The sequence below is a fragment of the Triturus cristatus genome, chromosome 7 (genome assembly GCF_964204655.1).
Source record: "Triturus cristatus chromosome 7, aTriCri1.1, whole genome shotgun sequence".
Taxonomy (NCBI): domain Eukaryota; kingdom Metazoa; phylum Chordata; class Amphibia; order Caudata; family Salamandridae; genus Triturus; species Triturus cristatus.
Window position 1 is genome coordinate 760873691 of NC_140590.1, and position 19630 is coordinate 760893320.

At 50.6% G+C, this 19630-nt stretch overlaps 1 protein-coding gene across 3 annotated transcripts in view; it reads right to left on the reverse strand.

Annotated features, from left to right (window-relative positions):
- Positions 1–19630, reverse strand: part of AFMID (arylformamidase) — a 359393-nt gene that overhangs the window by 52965 nt on the left and 286798 nt on the right. For all 3 annotated transcript variants that reach the window (XM_085617482.1, XM_085617483.1, XM_085617481.1), the window contains 2 exons: positions 14463–14548; positions 4071–4143 (listed from right to left, as the gene is read on the reverse strand). In XM_085617482.1, coding sequence (XP_085473608.1) covers positions 4071–4143; positions 14463–14548 — 159 coding nt within the window. The remainder of the gene's footprint in view (positions 1–4070; positions 4144–14462; positions 14549–19630) is intronic.

The following is a 19630-nucleotide window of genomic DNA, read 5'->3' on the forward strand; positions in this document are numbered from 1 at the left end:
AATTCTGTCACCTGTGCTTCTGGTGAGGTGGAACTTGGAATATGTTTCCATCAACAATCATCAGTGACCCTTGAGCTCATCTGCTGTTCTCCACCGCCGGGCTGCTGGTCTTGTACTGGCGGTCGCCAGGACAGGCTCTAGGGTGCATTATTTCTGCTTATCATGCTGCCGAGGATGAAGGGCCACATGCGATTACCCTTAACCAGCAGGCCCTGATTATCAAGCGTGCAAATGTGGAAGCGTCTGGACTGTACCACTGCGCTGTGGGGGACACAGTGACTGTAACCAACAGGAAGACAGCACACCAACTACCAGGCAGCTTCTAGCCGCTGTCCTTGCTGGGCTCAGAGCCGGTCTCGCCTTTGGGACCTTATAAGTGTTTAGATATGCTACAGTTGATGTTGTTGCACCTAGGTTATTGTACTGCATAACTAAATACTTATAAGGTTGCAAAGGCGAGACCTATTGGCTATGCCAATGCTTGTTAGTTTTGTGCGTCAGGTGTCTGAGGTTAAGAGACCAAATGGAGCTGAGACGGCGCACAGAGATATCAGTCTGCCAAGCCACACAGTCCCGAGTCAGACCTAGGGACACCAAGATTTGGCTGCCTTGATGTGGCGGCCTGACGCTTCCCTAAAAAGCTGGAAAATTTGAAGGCAACAGGGTCCACTCATGCACAGATCTGCCAGAAAGAGAAGAACATCATCGGTGTAGAGCCCAATGCAGTCTTAATGACCCTCGTTTCATTGCCAAACTCCTACCTGGGCTTCGCAGCGGAGAAGTGTGAGTAGTTTGATTGCCCAGGCAAAAAGGAAGGGAGACAAGGGGTAACCCTGCAGAGTCTTGCGTCTGATAGGGATGAGCTCGGAAAGGACACCATTGATCTGGACACGGGCAGAGAGTGTCGAAAAGTGGGGTCCGAACTAGGCCCTCAGCAACACACGCTCCAGGTAAGCCAAGTCCACAATGTCAAATGCTTTCGCAAACTAAACTAGATTATGTGGGGACTTTAATGTTTTTTTATGTTCAGGTTTTGATTCTTGGCATATAGGTACGCATACTTTGGCAATTAGGGGTAAAAGACAACTCAGAGATGCATTTAAGCAACTCATGACCTCCTATGTATTAGGGGATATGTGGCACTGCTGAGGACCTCGGGAGGCTGGCTTCACCTTTTAATCTGCACCTCACAAGTCTCTCTCGCAGATTGTTATGTTCCTAGTTAGCCACTCACTTCAATCATTTGTTAATATCCGCTTAAACGAGGGAATAATATCGGATCACAATATTCTTTAACTCTGAATGGTCTAGTCATTTTTCCAACCCTATGTAACAGGACCTTCGACCGTAAGTTGCTACTTGACGGCAAGTATATCCGGTCAGTGAATAATAAGTTACTTGGATGTTAACACCGGCTTGGTGTCCGCAATTTACGTTTGGGATGCCCATAAGGCCTTTTCCAGGGGACAAACGTTGAGCTGCTCTATACAGCAACAGAAGGAACAGCAGGAGAGACCCGAATGCTATCTTCTGTTAGCCAGATGGAATTAAGTTTGGCACAGAGTATATCCAATAAAGACTGGCAAAGACATACCGAGATTTTGGAGCAAATAGTAATCTTGCAAACAACCTTACATAAAAATATATGGGACAGAGTCAATAAAATATCCGGGCTAAGCTAATCTTAACTTGCCTATAGGGTCAAAGACAGAGCTCGTGGTAATGGTATACAGAAGAGTGTGAATTATATCAAAACCTATATAGGGAGGGCTGTGTGACCCCAATAGAGGCAGTTAGCAAGTATGTAGACACATTTTATTATGGGAAATTGAGTCAGCAACAGCGCTCAAAGCTGGAAGAGCATATTTTCTTGCTTGAAGTTGAAACAACTGTTGGCATACGGTCCGCAAAGGTCAAAGAGTCTAGGCCAGACCAAATTCCTCCGTAATTTTACAAGACCTTTTTTCAAGTTCTTATACCAATCCTTAGTGCCCTCTTCAACTCCTTTAATACTCTTGAATAGGGTTCCATGCTCGTGGGGTGAAACTAACATTGATATCTTCCCAAATAAAAGGGAAGGATTCCATGCGCTGCGGTTTTTATCAGCCAATATTGCAGATTAACGCAGACTCAAAGATATACACTTGAATAATTGGCCAATTGGTTATCTGCAGTGTTTTTTGATCTGGTTGATCGAAATCAGCATGGTTTTATACCAGGACGTGATACGGCCTCACATGTTAGTACGATCAGAACAGAATTGGAATTCGCCTCAGTTGCAGAAGCTCCCAGGGGATTGATTATGTTAGATGCCGAAAAGGCCTTTGATCGGGTTCTTTGGCAGTTTCTCTGGGCAGCCATGGGCACCTGCAGCATTGGTCCAGGGTTTATTTCTCGAGTTAAGCAATAGTACATGGGTTTGAAGGGAAGGGATGTTTGCAAAGGCATTTTATCTAACCCTATCAAAACCACTAAAGGCACCCGGCAGGGGTGTCTTCTCTCACCTCAACTTTTTGCATTCTCTATCCAGCCTTATATTCAGGCTTTACAATGTGTAGACTCTATTAGCCCATTACGTCTAAATTGCTGAGATCTTAAAGTTCTTGCCTATGCAGATGACATGGCCATCCACCCCTTGGCACCTGGAACCAATATTACCTTTGGGGGAAGTCATTGAAGTAACCTAGCCATCGTTGACACAGTATTTTAAGAAGACAAGATTTAAGCCCATCATATCTGGCCCTTTGTTAAATGATTAGCCTCTGGCATCACCGCCTTTCAGCCAATACACTTTCCTGGGTTGAATCCAAATCTGCCACTGTTGGTTCACTACAGCCTTCATGAGTTCTGGGTGGAATTCAAACTCTACACTCTGGGACAAATGTCTGAGGAAAACACACTATTATTCTCTGAGGCCCTTCAGCAACAATTTGGGATATACCTTTTTGCCATTTCTCTGGCCTGAATGGTGCTGTGATATTGGTTGTCAAGAGGCTCCCAACCCAAATCCACGGTGGCAAGAATTTTTAAATGTATGCTTTCTCAAAATGTCCATTTTAGATCAAGACAAGCGTAGAACTCTACTCAAACGTGTGTGGGATACGTTCAGGGTTTGGATGTTCAAGGTTCAAGCTGGACATGATCAGGTGTTACATTAATGTGTTGCATTATATGGATGTTTTGATGACCTGATATTTATTTCTAGGAATTATGCTAATGCACTTTATGATCCCCTTATGTTTCTTTTCCCTTCTATGATTGGTGGTAGCACCGTGTCTGCTGATGGTATGTTTTTTGTTTATTGCTATGAATTTGTATGTAGTAATGTTTTTCCAGCTAAAAAAAAAGGTTTTCATGCACTGGCATGACAGCACAATGAATGTGTTCCTGCTGCCACGACAATGGGAGCAGCATTCCTTTTCTTTCTGCGAAGTGAGTGCAGAGTCCCTTAGCTGTAACGATAGCGGTAGAGGAGTCACTACACTGCCTCCGCTGTCATGACAGTGGGAGCAGAGTCACGTGGTGGCAGGAGCAGAGCTCATACATGTGACAAAAAGCTTCAAAATGGCTCACCGCTATATAACAGTAAATGCAACATACATGCAGCTCATGATTTAACGGTTGGTCATGGATGCCACTTAAGTCACTTCTACTAATAGAAATACCGACTTCCTACCTCCATGACTACATTCAATTATTAATAGGCTGTCTATGTACTGTATTATAATTGGATTTGTTTAGGCTTACTTCTTTTTGTTATATTCTAATGCTTCTCTTCTTCCTCTTTTTCTATCCCGCCTCTTTTCCTTCCCCTTCTTTTCCCTCTTTTATTTTCTCTCTCTCCTGCTTATTCCTAAAAAAAACTAATAAAAAATGCCATATTTTCATGTTTCACTGGTTTTCTAGCACCATACCATTGTATCTCATATGCACCATTCTCTGTTACATATTTTCTGAATATTTCAATTTACACTTACGGGGATATTATCTGTTTGTAATAATTTGAACTATATGTACTCACTTCAATAAAACATTTTCAAGGTAAAAAGAATGGCTATATAATAACTTACCTGTTAAGGGGGTATTGTTGGCTGATGAAAGCGATACTGCGCCTGACCTGAGACACAATTAGATCCATGTGACCTGTAAGAAGACAGAGCAGTGAAGGACAGATTGAGAGACAGAACAGACACTGGACACGTGCAAACCTTGCACACCTGTTTCTGCTGGAGGAGGCTATGAGCGCCCTGTGGCACAATGCTGTTGTGGCAGAGGTGTGAGTGACCGGCAAGCTTCCAGGCTTCACCATGCCCTGCTCCCTGGGGTGCATGCTTTTTGGCGCTCTGTATGTTGGTTCACTGTCTCACTAGACTGGTGTGGTGATTCTGTCCTTTCTTTTTTTTTTTTTTTTTTTTGAAACCGTTTATTGCAGGTTGTAAAAGTTACAGGTATGGGCCTACAACCACCCGGCCGGCCGCTAGAATGACAAAAGCATATTGCATACATACAGTAAAAGTCTCTCGGCAGTGCAGAGCAGTGAAACAGGAGTAATCAGTGGTGCAGGCCACACATCTCCAAGCCCATAGTACGGTTCCCTTTTCTTGAAACAAAACAACACCAAAAAACCACACCCGCAAGGCAACCCGCGATCCAAAGTGACAGCACGTGCTCCATAAGTGGGGGATCCAAACCAGCAGCAGAACTCTGAGGAGGGGAATGGGAGTAGGTCGAGGACTGGGGGGACCGCGCGCCCGCGGCCGAGGGAGGGGGGCCGTCTAGGGAGACGGAACAGGTGAGGCAGCCGGTAGCAGTGGTGGCTCACAAATACCCCCGCGGTAGGCGTTCCAGGGGCCCCAGAGTTTCACCCACGCCCCAGGCTTACCCCTCGCCACATACACCACCTTTTCACGAAACATACACCAATCCATATGCTCTTTCCAGGCCGATACCGCAGGGGGCCTCTGGGATCCCCACAATTGAGCAATGTCACGCTTAGCTATCATGTATCCCAGAGTCACCCACCGCGTCTGCGGGACCGAATAGTCATTCGGTTCCCATACATTCAGCAAGCATCTCCTCGCTTCAGGCAGCAGCGCGACACGCGTAACCACACGCAGGACCTCATGCACACCACGCCAGAATCGCTCCACCTTCGGGCACTCCCACAGTATATGCATGAAAGTCGCCAGCGCACCACAGCCACGCTTACACAGTCCGTCACCAGCAAAACCCATACGCAGAAGCCTTGGCCCCGTCACGTAAACCCGGTGAAGGATCTTGAGCTGGACGAAACGAAGGCGAGCCGGGATGGCCACCTCTTTCGGGGAGGCCACCGCGGAAATCCAATCCTCGCCGTCCAGCTCCAGCCCGTCGGCAACCCAGGCCTCGCGGAGACTAGTCAGCAGGCACGATCTATCGTTGATCAGTTTTTTATATATGAGGGAGATCGTGCTGTCCGGTACATGGCCGTCCAGCACTCTGTCCTCCAGGGGGGAAGACTCCGGAATGGATGCGACGTCCGGGAAGACGGAGCCCAGCGCATGGCGGACTTGTAGGTACCGAAAGTACTCACTGCCCTGCAGCTGAAACTCCGCCTGCAGCGTCTCAAAAGTTTTGAATCCCCCCCTCGTCCAGAGATCTCCCACCGTGCTGATTCCGATCGTGTCCCACTTCTCGAAGCCCTTCGACGTCCATAGGGAGCCCAACCTCTCAGACGCATACAGCGGTGACGCCCGGGTCAAACGGTTCTTCCACCCCATAGCTGCATTAGCCGCGTGCCAGACACGCACCATAACACGCGTCGGTCCCGTCAAACGGGAGTCGGGCGCGCCAGAGTAGAGCGCGCGATTGTAATCGCCACCGGGTAGGAGCATTTTATCCATCTCAAATGCCGGGTTCAAGGCGGGCCCATAAAGGCCATGATTAATTGCAGCTAGTTGGGAGGCCCAGTAATACCGTTTAATGTCCGGGAGGGCGACCCCCCCATCGTACCACGGGAGCGTCAATTTAGCCAGAGCAATGCGCGGCCTCCCGTCCCAGAACAGGCGCCGCTGGAGGCCCTCCACCTCACGGAAATAGCGTGCCGAGACCAAGTCCATAGTATTCTGGAGGGCGTAGAGGAATCGCGGCAGGGACATCATTTTGAACAAAGCCGCTCGGCCGAGCGGCGAGAGCGGCAGACGCCGCCAGCGCACCACGTCCTCCCTCAAGCGCTGGAGGGGGGGCAGCAAATTCCGCTCATAGCGGGCCTCCGGGTCAAGTGTGATGTAGATACCCAGGTACCGAAAACCGTGGGGGGCAATCCGGATCGGACAGTCCCGTGGTAGGGCCGGAGCCTCCCCGGAGAGCACATAGACACAGGATTTCGCCCAGTTGATGACCAGGCCCGAGTTGCGACCGAATGAGCGCAAAACATCAACCAGGACGATCAGTGATTTACGCGGGGAGGCGAGATACAGAAGGATGTCGTCAGCGTAGAGGGACACACGGTCCTCATGCTCGGGGGTCCAGCGGAGACCACGGATAGAGGGGTGCCACCGTAGCCACTCCGCCAGGGGCTCCAGGGCCAGGGCAAACAGGAGAGGTGACAGGGGGCAACCCTGTCGCGTACCCCTCCCCAGCGCGAATGGGGCCGAGACTCGCCCATTCACTACCACCTGCGCCAATGGGCCCGAATATAGCAATTTGACCCAGCTAATGAAACCCGGGCCGAACCCGAATTTCGCCAGCATCGCCCAGATGTATGGCCATTCAAGCGTATCAAACGCCATAGTGGCGTCCAAGGATGCCAAGATGGCCGGCTCCCACACAAATGGGACACGCGCGAGCACCCCGTGCAAGCGCCGCAGATTGAGCGCCGTGTTGCGGTGCGGTATAAAGCCAGATTGGTCTTGGTGGACCAGGTCGCCCACCACGCCAACCAACCGGTTGGCCAACACCTTGGCAAGGATTTTGGGCTCCGCGTTCAAAAGCGAAATCGGCCTATAGGATGTGACCCGTTCACGGGGCTTCCCCTCCTTGTGGATCACCACAATTGTGGCCAGGCGCTGGTCCGGCGGAAGGGAACCCTGCGAGTGGGCCGCCAGGAACATCGCGCGCAGGTGGGGCGCCAACACATCCGGGCGTAGCTTGTAGAGCTCGATGGGAATACCATTGGGGCCCATGGCCTTGCCGGATGCAACCGAGCGAATAGCCAAGGCAATTTCGTCCGAGGTGGGAGGGGCGTCAAGCGAATCCCTGTCCTCCACCGTTAGGGAGGGCAGTGCGATGTCCCGAAGCAGGGCATGGGAATCTTCCTCCGAGCAGGGGGAAACCGGGGAGTAGACTTCGCGGAAATAATCCGCGAAGCAGGAGACAATGGCTTCCGGCTCGGTGACACACGCACCATCAATACTCTCAATCACAGGCACCACGCGGCTCGCTCTCTCCCTCTTATCCAACCACGCAATCAATTTGCCAGCCTTATCACCCACATCATACAATCGCCCCTGCTGCTCTCTACTGAGGCCCCTGGCCGCCTCCGTGACGAGGGCCCGATAGGCCGCCTGCTTTAGGTGTAGAACATGCAACTTGGCGTCTGTTACCCCGCTCCCCAGGTCACCCTCCAGTTCTGCAATCTCGGCCTCTACCCGGGTCACCTCCTCCCGCTCGAGCCGCCGGGCATGGGAGATAAAGGAGAGGGCCTCCCCTCTAAGGACTACCTTGAAAGCCTCCCACAGGGAGATGGCGGAAGAGACCGACCCCACATTCTCGTCGAAATATCGCTGTAAGGATTTGATCAAATCGGCACGAATGGTGGGGTCACGCAAATACCATGCATTGATTGGGGCCACCCTGCCATCCCCCCTCGGGAAGACATCGAAATGCAACAACAATGGGGAGTGGTCTGAGATACCCCGTGCTAGATGGCGCACCTCCCCCACCCTCCCTGCATGGGCCGCCGGGACAAGGATGTAATCAAGCCGCGAGAGGCTACCATGGGCACCCGAGTGGAAGGTGTACTGTCGCAATTCGGGATGCTTTAATCGCCAGCAATCCACCAGGCCCAGCGTGTCCAGAAGGCCGGGCAGCCATGCCTGTGCCCGGGGGAGGTCCCTAGGGGGATGGCGATCCATAGACCCAGAGGCTACCGCATTAAAGTCCCCTCCAACCACCAGCAGGCCACTCGGAAGGTCCAGAAGGAGGCGCCCCAGGTCCGCGAATGTGGTGACTTGTAACCCAGGCGGGACGTACACGGATATAAAGATAAACACTCTACCCTCCATTCTTCCCACCAGAACCGTGTAGCGTCCCCTCTCATCATGGCGCACCTCATCAATCTCCAACGGGAGCGAGTTCTTGATCATAATACCCACCCCCCGCGAGCCCGAGGTGAAGCCGGAATGTGCCACCAAACAATATCCCCGCCGATTCATTGCATGAAAGGAGTTACCTATAAGGTGCGTCTCCTGCAGGAAGACAACATCTGGTGAAATACGTTTTAAGTACTGCAGGACCACACCACGCTTAATCCTATCCCCCAGGCCGTTAACATTCCATGACAACACAGTCAAATCCCTACCCCCCATCATACGTCGAATCAATCGGTCGTCCCCCATCGAGCATCCTAATAACAAGAACATAGTAGCGGGTTTGCCCTGCGGTGCTAACAAACAACACACCCCCCCCACCCCCCGGTCCCAACAGAACTCCCCCCTCCCTGCACCCCTGCATGAGCCCAGACAGCCCCCCCAAAGTGCAGTGTGCCTGTCGCCCCATAGCTAAATACTAACTAGTCCCCCAGAGGAGGAGGGAAGCCCCCAACAGACCCCACGCAACCTCCATAGGAGGGGAACATACGCAATCAATAAATGGTGAAGGAACAACGTCCAGAGCAAGGCCTAATCAGTCACCCCTCAATTCTGATCCGGCGGGCCCTCCTCGCCAGCCGCGCCCCCCCCGCCCCCCCGGCCCCGATCTCCAGGCAGAGTGTCCAGCCAGTCCCCAGCTGCCTCGGGCCGGTCAAAGAAGTGCGTGCGACCATCCACCTCTACCCTCAGCTTGGCTGGAAAGAGCATTGAGTACTTGAGGTTCAGGTCCCTTAGGCGACGTTTAACCCCAAGAAAGCTCTGTCGCTGCTTCTGGACCGCCGGAGTGAAGTCTGGGTAGAAATGTATCTCCATGTTGTCAAGCTTGACCGGTCCCTGTTGCCTGGAGGTCTGGAGGATAGCATCTCTGTCCCGAAAATTAAAAATCCGGGCAATGAGCGGCCGCGGCGGGGCACCAGTCTTAGGTCTGCCCCCGGGGACCCGGTGAGCACGCTCCACCGCAAAAAGCTTACTCAGTCCCCGGGGCTGGAGATGGGTCAGGATGATTCTGTCCTTTCTTCCTGTTGTCTAGTGTCACGTTTGAGTGAGGTGTGTGCCCCTGCATCACCTTATATGTTTGCCTGTGTGTTCATCTGTTTCTTTAGATGTCTGTGCAGGTGGTATGGTATGGGTGCTGGCTTTGTACTGTTATGTGTTCAAAGGAGGGTAACCAGTGGCGGCTAGCGGTAACAAAATATGGTGAGGTGCGATTGCGCACAACTCACCATAAAGAAGGCTGTGGCTATGCCTGATGATGCACTTCTCTGCCAGTGATCCTTGTGCCCACGATCAGGAATGGGAAGGACTTTCTGCTCATGGATCATGAATCCAACTAATCCTGGAGCTGCTCTTATGCTGTTTTCAGGATGGGAGCAGCTCCAGGATTGGTTGGAGCAGGCTAACGCAGCACTCATTTGAGGCTGGGGGCCTCTGCCAGCGATCCCCAGGCTGTTTCACAGCCCATGAATTGCTGAGTCCACAGTGCACGTCGGATAGGTTGGCTGTAGACAGCAGGTCAATCTGACATGCGCACTGGCACGGGCAGCAGTCATCCTTATTGAGAGGGCTCCAAAAAGTGCTACCAGGCCAGCCTAGAGCTATAGTGCATGTGCACGGGCGCCGCGCTTTACCGCTTTGCATAGCCAATAGGTCTAGGTTTTGGGACCTTAATCAATCAATCACAAAATTTGTATAGCACGCTACTCACCCAGAGGGTCTCAAGGCGCTTGGGGGAGGGGGGTCCGCTACTGCTCGAACAGCCAGGTCTTGAGTTGCTTCCTGAAGGAGAGGTGGTCTTGGGTCAGACGGAGGTGGATGGGGAGGGAGTTCCAAGTCTTGGCTGCCAGGTAGGAGAAGTATCTTCCTCCCATGGTGGCTCTTCGGATGCGTGGAACAACAGCAAGGGCGTGGCTGGTTGATCATAGCTGGCGAGTGGGAGTGTAGAAGGTCAGGCGGTCGTTGAGGTACCTGGGGCCCAGGTTGTTGAGGGCCTTGTGTGCGTGGGTGAGGAGTCGGAACGTGATTCTCTTGCTGACGGGGAGCCAGTGCAGGTCTCTCAGGTGTCCGGAGATGTGGCTGTGTCGGGGGATGTCCAGGACGAGTCGTGCGGCGGCGTTCTGGGTGCGTTGGAGTCTTTTCTGTAGTTTGGCTGTGGTTCCGGTGTAGAGGGTGTTTCCGTAGTCCAGTCGGCTGGTGACGAGGGCCTGGGTGACCGTCTTCCTGGTTTCGGTGGGGATCCATCGGAAGATCTTTCGGAGCATGCGTAGGATGTTGAAACATGATGATGAGACGGCGTTGACTTGTCTGGTCATCGAGAGGGAAGAGTCCAGGATGAAGCCCAGGTTACGTGCGTGGTCCGTTGGTTTGGGCGCGCTGCCCAGGGCAGGGGGCCACCAGGAGTCATCCCAGGCAGAGGGGGATGAGCCAAGGATGAGAACTTCCGTCTTGTCTGAGTTTAGTTTCAGGCAGATGATCATCATCCATTCTGCTACGTCTTTCATCCCTTCGTGTAGGTTGGTTGTGGCGGCGGCTGCGTCGTTGGTGAAGGAGAGGATCAGCTGGGTGTCGTCGGCGTAGGAGATGATGTTGAGGTTGTGTTGGCGTACGATGGCTGCGAGGGGGCTCATGTAGACGTTGAAGAGGGTGGGGCTGAGTGATGATCCTTGTGGAACGCCGCAGATGACTTTGGTGGCCTTGGATCTGAACGGAGGGAGGCGGACTCTCTGGGTTCTTCCGGCGAGGAACGAGGTGATCCACTCTAGTGCCTTCTCTTGGATTCCGATGTTGCTGGGGCGCTGCACTAGGGTGCGGTGGCAGACAGTATCGAACGCTGCAGAGAGGTCTAGGAGGATGAGGGCCGCTGTTTCCCCGTTGTCGAGCAGGGCTCGGATGTCGTCGGTGGCTGCGATGAGGGCGGTCTCGGTGCTGTGGTTGGCTCGGAAGCCGGACTGTGAGTGGTCGAGGGATCCATTCGTCTCGAGGAAGGCGGCCAGCTGTCTGTTGACGGTCTTCTCGATGACTTTGGCAGGAAAAGGGAGGAGCGAGATGGGGCGGTAGTTCTTGAGGTCGGTAGGGTCTGCTGATGGTTTCTTCAGGAGGGCGCTGAGTTCGGCGTGCTTCCAGCTCTCCGGGAAGGTGGCGGTGTTGAAGGAGGAGTTGATGATGTCCCGGAGTTGGGGTGCGATGACGGAGTTGGCCTTGTTGAAGATGTGGTGGGGGCATGGGTCGGATGGTGATCCGGAGTGGATGGTGTTCATCGTGTGGATGGTGTCTTCGGTGCTGACCGGGGTCCAGGCGCGGAGGATGGAGGTGGGGGGCGTCAGTTCGGTGGTTGGGTGCGTGGTCTGTGCGTCGAAGCTGTTGTGTATGTTGGTGATCTTGCTGTGGAAGAACGTGGCGAGTGAGTTGCAGAGGTCTTGTGAGGGAGTGATGTAGTTGTTTCCGGCGCTGGGGTTGGAGAGCTCTTTGACGATGCTAAAGAGTTCCTTGCTGTTATGTGCGTTGTTGTCTAGTCGTTCCTTGAATGCTGTCTTCTTGGTGGTGCGTAACAGCTGGTGGTGTTTGCGGGAGGCGTGCTTGAGGGCGGTCATGTTGTCTGTAGTCGGGTCTTTTCGCCAGGCTTTCTCGAGGGTACAGCAGTTTTTCTTGGAGTTCTTGAGATCGTCGTTGAACCAGGGAGCTTTCTTGCTGCCGGGCCTGCTGGGATGGTTTTTCAGAGGTGCGAGGTCGTCAGTGCAGTTGGTGAGCCACTGTGTGAGGTTGTTGGCTGCTTGGTTGGGGTCCGTTGAGCTGGCGGGAGGGTTCTGGCTCAGGGATGTGGTGAGCTGGTTGGGGGTGATCTTGTTCCAGCTCCTGCGGGGAGCCTGTTGCGGATGGTGGTGAGTCGTGGTCTTTCTGAAGCTGAAGTGGACGCAGCTGTGGTCTGTCCAGCGGAGTGGCTGAAGGAGATGTACTTGCTGGAGGAGAAGACGGGGTCGAGCGTGTGTCCGGCGTAGTGGGTGGGGGTGTCCACCAGTTGCTTGAGTCCGAGGTTGGCAAGGTTGTCCAGCAGGGTGGTGGTGTTGCTGTCATTGTTGTTCTCCAGGTGGAAGTTGAGGTCCCCTAGGAGGATGTAGTCAGCGGAGGGGAGGGCGTGTGGGCTGATGAAGTCTGCGATGTCTTCACTGAATTGTGTCCGAGGTCCTGGGGGTCTGTAGATGAGGGTGCCTCTGAGGGTCGTCTTGGGATCGGTGTGAATCTGGAAGTGAAGATGTTCGACGGCTGTGAGAGTGTCGTCGGAGTTGGTCGTGATGCGGATGGTGTTCTTGTGGACGATGGCGATGCCTCCTCCTGTCTGGTTGATGCGGTCCCTCCGGGTGATCTTGTATCCGTCCAGGATGGCGATGGCGATGTCTGGCGCTGAGGAGGCGTTCATCCATGTTTCTGTGAGGAAGGTGACGTCTGGGGATGTGGTGTCGAGCAGGTTCCAGAGTTCCACGGCGTGTCTGTGGACGGAGCGGGTGTTGAGCAGGATGCACTTCAGGTGGTTGCTGCTGGTGCTCGGCTTGGCGGGTGTGGTGCAGGTCCGGATGCAGGAGAATTTGCAGGATTGGCAGGTGAAGGGTCCGTGGGTGCGTCTTGGGGTGGCTCGGTAGCAGCCGGGGATCCGGTCGGTGTTGAGTGCGTTGAGGGTGGCGGTGTCGTAGGTCCGGCGGGTGTGCTGGACTCTGCGGGGGCCAGGGGTCCTGGCACTGGGCTCGGTACGGCCGCTGACGGGCGCAGACGGGCTTGCCTTTGGCGCGCCTTCGGCGCACAATCGGCGCGCCCGCTGCGCGTGTCCGCTGCGCGTCCGCGCGGTCTCCATTTAAGGCGAAGTGGGAGGGAGGAGCAGCTGGGAGGCGGGAGCGGGGGGTACACTGAGGAAAAGGGGGCGGGCCGCGATCTCACGGCGGTGGGAAGCGGGGGTTACACCTGGGGAGGCACAGAACCCGAGGACAGAGGTACAAAATGACAATAACAGAGCAGGGAACAGCAACAACAGCAGGGCAGTTACCAGGGAGAACAGGGAGACAAAAACGGCAGAATCGGCACACGGAGCAGCAGCGAGGGGTCACACACACACAGCTGGAGGGCCGTGCGGCACGGGGGTGTCCTGAATTCTTGCATAGCCAAACACTTATTAGGTCCCAAAGGCGAGACCTATTGGCTATGCCAATGCTTGTTATTGATTAGGTCTCGCCTGACCCAGCGCATGCGCTGGTCTGGCGAGACTTATTGAGAGGGCTCCAAAAAGTGCTACCAGGCCAGCCTAGGGCTACAGTGCATGCGTGCGGGCGCGCGCGCAGAGCTTTACCGCGATTACTTTCACTTTCGCGGCCGCATGACCGCTTTGATGTTTGATCGCGATCACTTTCGCGGCCGCTTGGCATAGCCAATAGGTCTCGCTTTTGGCACCTTATAAGTATTTAGTTATGCAACTGTTGCATGGCTAAACTCTTATAAGGTCCCAAAGGCGAGACCTATTGGCTATGCCAATGCTTGTTTGTGTTTGCTTGCTGCTCACACAGCAGGCGGGGCGATACTCCTGTGTCATTTAGGTGGCGCCGCCCCTGAGGGTAATGTAACCTTGTGGTGCAAGTAGCAGAGGAAGCCTGAGAAGGAAGAGTGTCCTGCTGCTCGTACAGGTACAGAACCGTTACCGATGTAAATAATAAACACACACTAGCACTGGTGAGCTGAACTTTGCACGCCCATGCTAGCTTTTACGGTTTCTTGCTCATGAGAGGGAAAAAGGGCTGTACAAGCTTCTCGATTTTATTTGAGCATTTATGAGGCACACGGCATAAAGTAAATTGTTACAAGGATCAGACACAAAATCATAATACTAGTAAAAGAACCCCAGGAGGAGCCCCAGAGGAATAACAGGAACACATAAATTAGAATCCTGGGGCTGTTGGTGAAAAGGTAAAGTCTTCAAGGTCTTGCTGACCCAAATGAAGCAATTCCTGTTACGGGCTGTGTTCACAATCTCATATAAGCAACAATCAATGTCTCCCCTTCCATAAATAATGCTGCACAGCTTGCGCAAAGTGATAGTACACACGAGTAAACCTCAAACTCATTATTGCTGGCACTTACCTTTCGGTGCAATGTCATAATCAACTGCTACCACAGCGATCCCCTTCGCTACCATGGGGGCTGCCAGGAATCCGGACTCCTCTTTACTAGAAAAAGAAACAGGCAGTGGCCAAGAAGTCACAGATGGTAAGTGTGGCAGTGGAGGCAAGGTTTTCATCCTGGCTTGAAACTGTGGGGGTTACTTTAAGTTTGGCAGAGCAGGAGCATCGCCATGAATTGGGGTACTCGCACCCGTCATATCTGTGGTTTTACCACACTGTTTGAGTCCGGGAAAGCACCGGGTTTTCAACGGCAAAGCTTCAGCTGTCTCCATCAGTGTAAACCTTGGACAGGAAGGCCCAGCCACTAATGGGCCATTAGGTCAAAGTGACTGTCACACACATTTTTTAAAATTGAGGCTTCCCTGGACTACCATGTCCCACAGAATGGTCTTATGTATTAAACATTATAAACGATACTAAGTATTTGTGAATTTTGTGACGCTTGCCTATACTGTTAATATGTGCAGTTAAAGACCCAGTATGTACCTTCACATGTACTGCATGCCAGGGCAACTTTGCCACAAAGGTTACCCTGCCTTTGTTCCTTTTTGATGCCCCTGGTTCAGGTCTTGTGTCGTCGCAGTGACATTTTCATTAAAAAAAATAACTATGTTTGAAATTATTAGGCTTTTTGTTTACATGCTACATAGGGATAAAAGTAATTTGTTGTCTGTCCCCTGTGGAAGCTGAACATTTTTACATAAAATACCTCATAACAAAGTAGAAATGTGCTTTAACGTTAACGTAGAAACTGCATGTCAAAATAGTGGATAGAGAAAATGTGCTTTAGTTAAATGAGCAAAAAGTGAAAATGCTGCTTATTTCTGTAGAAAGCTCCCCTTACTATTGTTCTTTCACTGCTAGGCCTCAATATTTTCTTGATTCTTTCCTATCCCTTTAATAAAATAAATGCCTGTTTGTAAATGCTGATTTAACGTTATAACTGAATTGCAGAATTTGACATCTTCGTGAAATGTGTTGTTCGCTGCAAAACGTTTTTCTTTCCTTCCTCACACTATATGACTTCATTATATTTCACATTGTTTCGTCTATAATGAGCAAGAAAATATTGCTTGCTGTAGGTTTAAATTCTGTGATCTCACCAGGACATGCTAGATATTAATGTTTCATTTCATAGAGTAGTCCATTGCTACATAATAAGACTGAATAGCTGGCACATAGGCTTGCAAAGGTTCTCATTTAGAACCTTCCAAGATGTATCTTTTTGTGATACGCTGTAGCCACGTTCAAATAACAACATGTCGACCTGGACATTTGCCGTGGGAATCAAGAAAGAAGATGACAGACCAACGGAAGATCCTTTGCTATGGGTTAAAAATGATTCAGTATTCATAGTTTGAAACATGTTTTGAGCTTTCTATATAATATATTTTCCTAGCTAAAGAGTTAAGGCATTCCATGCACTCCTACCCTGCTGTGTCCCTTAGCACTATGTTGTGCTAACCCGAATAGCTATAAACTATTGCTAACAATGATTTCTATGTTTTCCTTACGCTTTGTGAGGAGACTTTCTATCTTTATGCCAATCATAGCTATTGCTGTGATTAATTCTTTTTACGTGTTTTAACAGTTACTACTGCAGCTGTTAGGGAACTCGGCCGAGTTTCAAAGAACTACTCTTTATGGGGAATTTGACCTTTTCATAGTTATTAGTCTTTTGCTCCAATTTTTCTTGCTCTTTTCCAAAAAGCACTCTTTATGGGTTCCTACTAGGATAGGTTAGGTCCTTTAGATTAAGATAGGGATTAATTCCTTTATGGAACATGTTGTGATTTCATATGCTTGTTCTAACCAACATTTTCTCGATATTTCTGTAAATGGATTTATTTGACTAATCTGAATAATAAGACAAAAATACAGACTAAACTCTTAACGGAAAATAAACTTTTAAAACTTCATCAAACCTCTAATCATTGATTAAACAATAAACACTTTAAGACAATGATTATTTTAGAGAGGTGTTTGGGTGATGTTCATTCTAATGGGGTGGCAAATATTCATCGACATGAAGAGGCGTGAAAATTGGAGGTTCGCTTTGTTAGTTTAAAGTGGAGTTACTTATAAAGTTTTTATGAGATTTTCGCGCACACAAATCTTTTCATAATCCTTTTTCTTTGGCTTAGGTGGAAATTGCAAACAGAGCAGAAACGCCCAGATTACTTACCGCTAATATTCTTTGCAATGGCGTCTATTCTTATAATCTCTGTCCTTATCTATGGGACTCATCGGTACCTCTAGAAATAGGCTTCTTGTGACCACCACAATTTTAACTACTCTTTTTTAACTCTTCACCATTATAAAAATGGAGACTCACTCAAAAGTCTGCCTACATACCATACACTGACCATACCCAATAGATGCATTCACTCTAGAAGTCCTTAGTAGAAAAAAATCTTATGGGTTCAGATCCCTGGAGCAAAGCAAAAGAAGAACAGATGTTTCTATGATATAAATGTAACCAAATGTATCGGAGATCAGGTGGAACTTGACAGATCTGAAGGAGAATGTCTTCTAAAGAGGGAGGCTATTACTGATAAAAGCAGCACTGTAGGCTGTGTTCCCTCAACTGAGAGGCCAGAGACCAGAGGCCTTCTTAGGTTGAGACCAATAGTAGCCTGGCCATCTCTGCAGCAGAGACAGTTTGATGGCCCTATCGCAGGCCAGGGCGGCCCACAGGGCTACCTGAGAATCCTGGAGGAACCACTGCATTAAGGACAGGCATACCTTGGTTAACCATAACCCTGCAGGCGGGTGTCAGTTGCAAGAACCAGGAGAGCTGAATCACCCAGATCCAGACCACATTGCAGGATGTAACACCAATCCAAAAGTCAAAGCATGAGAATCTGTTAAAAAAGTTAAAGGCCCGAGTGTTAAGGACCACATAAGGTGGGATAATTAAGGCCCTTGTAGTATGGTACCTTCCAGAGGATGACAACATGAGTAAGGTCATACCCCCGTACCTGCAATCAATTGTGAGCTACCCTCATCCTGCACCCCCAGGTGCAGGGAGCACCATTCCCCAGCATCTCCAATATTTATAGATATAGTGGTGACTACTGCTTGCCATCACCCAGCACAATGTCAGTCCAGGTCATGCCATCCATGTGTCCACTGCAAACACTGAGATAACAAGAAGCACAGCAGTTATTGGTCAGGCCAGCATCAGCTCCTTTGTTTGGAATGGAAACTACATATCAAAACACAGCATAAGTAAATTTATTTCAAACAGAACAAAAAGCTTGCCCCAAAGGTATTGGCCTAACCCGAGAAAGACCAGCCCATTTAGAGAGAGAACAGATGGAATTGTAAAAAAGGAGTCTTTTAATTGGGTGGGAAGGGAGTGGTAGAGAATTTTAGAATATATGTAAAGGTTTGGCACAAACTGCCAAGGGTCGCTTCTTTGATAAAGGCAGTAACGAGGAAGAGAATATGAAGTGCTTCAAACACATCCAGCAATGGGTAATATTGCTCCCACAAAGTTATGTTGCAGAGCTAGCAAATTCTGCTGTGGGTTGATCTTTAGGTTACTTAACAGTCAATTAATGGAGTTTCTACAGGTATCGATTTGCATTGCCAGGTTTTCCAATTAATGCAAAAAGAACTGTTGATGGACAGAATGCAGAACAATGTCATACATTCACCCCAGTACAGAGATCTGGGCCTAAATCCATCGTTTTTTTGCTCACCATGCCATTCCAGTTTGAACCCAGCCATATGCAAATCAGTCTTGACCCTGTGCCCTATGGGAACAGTCTAGCCCGAACTGCCAGGCCAGGTCCTCCCTGGACTGGAAACAAGCATCCTAGGACCGGTTTCGGGGTTTCGCCCTTCTTCAGCCAGGATAGCTTGATTCCAGTGGCATGGAGAGCACGGGACTCACGTCTGAGCATACCGTCCCACTCGAGGTGACAAATGCAAAAAGAACTGTTGATGGACAGAATGCAGAACAATGTCACACATTCACCGCAGTACAGAGATCTGGGCCTAAATCCATAATTTTTTTGCTTACCATGCCATTCCAGTTTGGACCCAGCCATATGAAAATCAGTCTTGACCCAGATTAATTGACTGGGGGTGAGTGTTTGATTAGCTCAAACGCTATCCCCTTTGGTGTCACTTTGTTCGCCCTAAGTTGGCTGGGTGTGCCCAGACGTGGGTCCCTTGCTCACTTTGCCACTGGATTCAAGATAGCCTGGCTGATGAGGGTTATGAACCCGAAACCGGTCCCAGGATGCTTGTTTCTAGTCCAGGGAAGACATGGCTTGGCAGTTCGGGCTAGACTGTTCCCATGAGGCACAGGGGCAGACTGATTTGTATATGGCCATGTCTGAACTGGGGTGGCAGAGTGAGATAAAGAATGATGATGGATTAAACCCAGATCAGTTGACTGGGGGTGAGTGTTTGATTAGCTCAAACGCTCCGTCCATCATCCCCTTTGGTATCGCTTTGTTCGCCCTAAGTTGGCAGGGTATGCCCAGATGTGGGTCCCTTGCTCACTTTGCCACTGGATTCAAGATAGCCTGGCTGATGAGGGTTATGAACCCGAAACCGGTCCCAGGATGCTTGTTTCCGGTCCAGGGAAGAAATGGCTTGGCAGTTTGGGCTGGACTGTTCCCATGAGCCACAGGGTCAGACTCATTTGCATATGGCCATGTCTGAACTGGGGTGCTGGAGTGAGCTAAAGAATGATGATGGATTAAACCCAGATCAGTTGACTGGGGGTGAGTGTTTGATTAGCTCAAACGCTCCGTCCATCATCCCCTTTGGTATCGCTTTGTTCGCCCTAAGTTGGCAGGGTATGCCCAGATGTGGGTCCCTTGCTCACTTTGCCACTGGATTCAAGATAGCCTGGCTGGTGAGGGTTATGAACCCAAAACCGGTCCCAGGATGCTTGTTTCCGGTCCAGGGAAGACATGGCTTGGCAGTTCGGGCTGGACTGTTCCCATGAGGCACAGGGTCAGACTGATTTGCATATGGCCATGTCTGAACTGGGGTGGTGGAGTGAGCTAAAGAATGATGATGGATTAAATCCAGATCAGTTGACTGGGGGTGAGTGTTTGATTAGCTCAAACGCTCTGTCCATCATCCCCTTTGGTATCGCTAGGT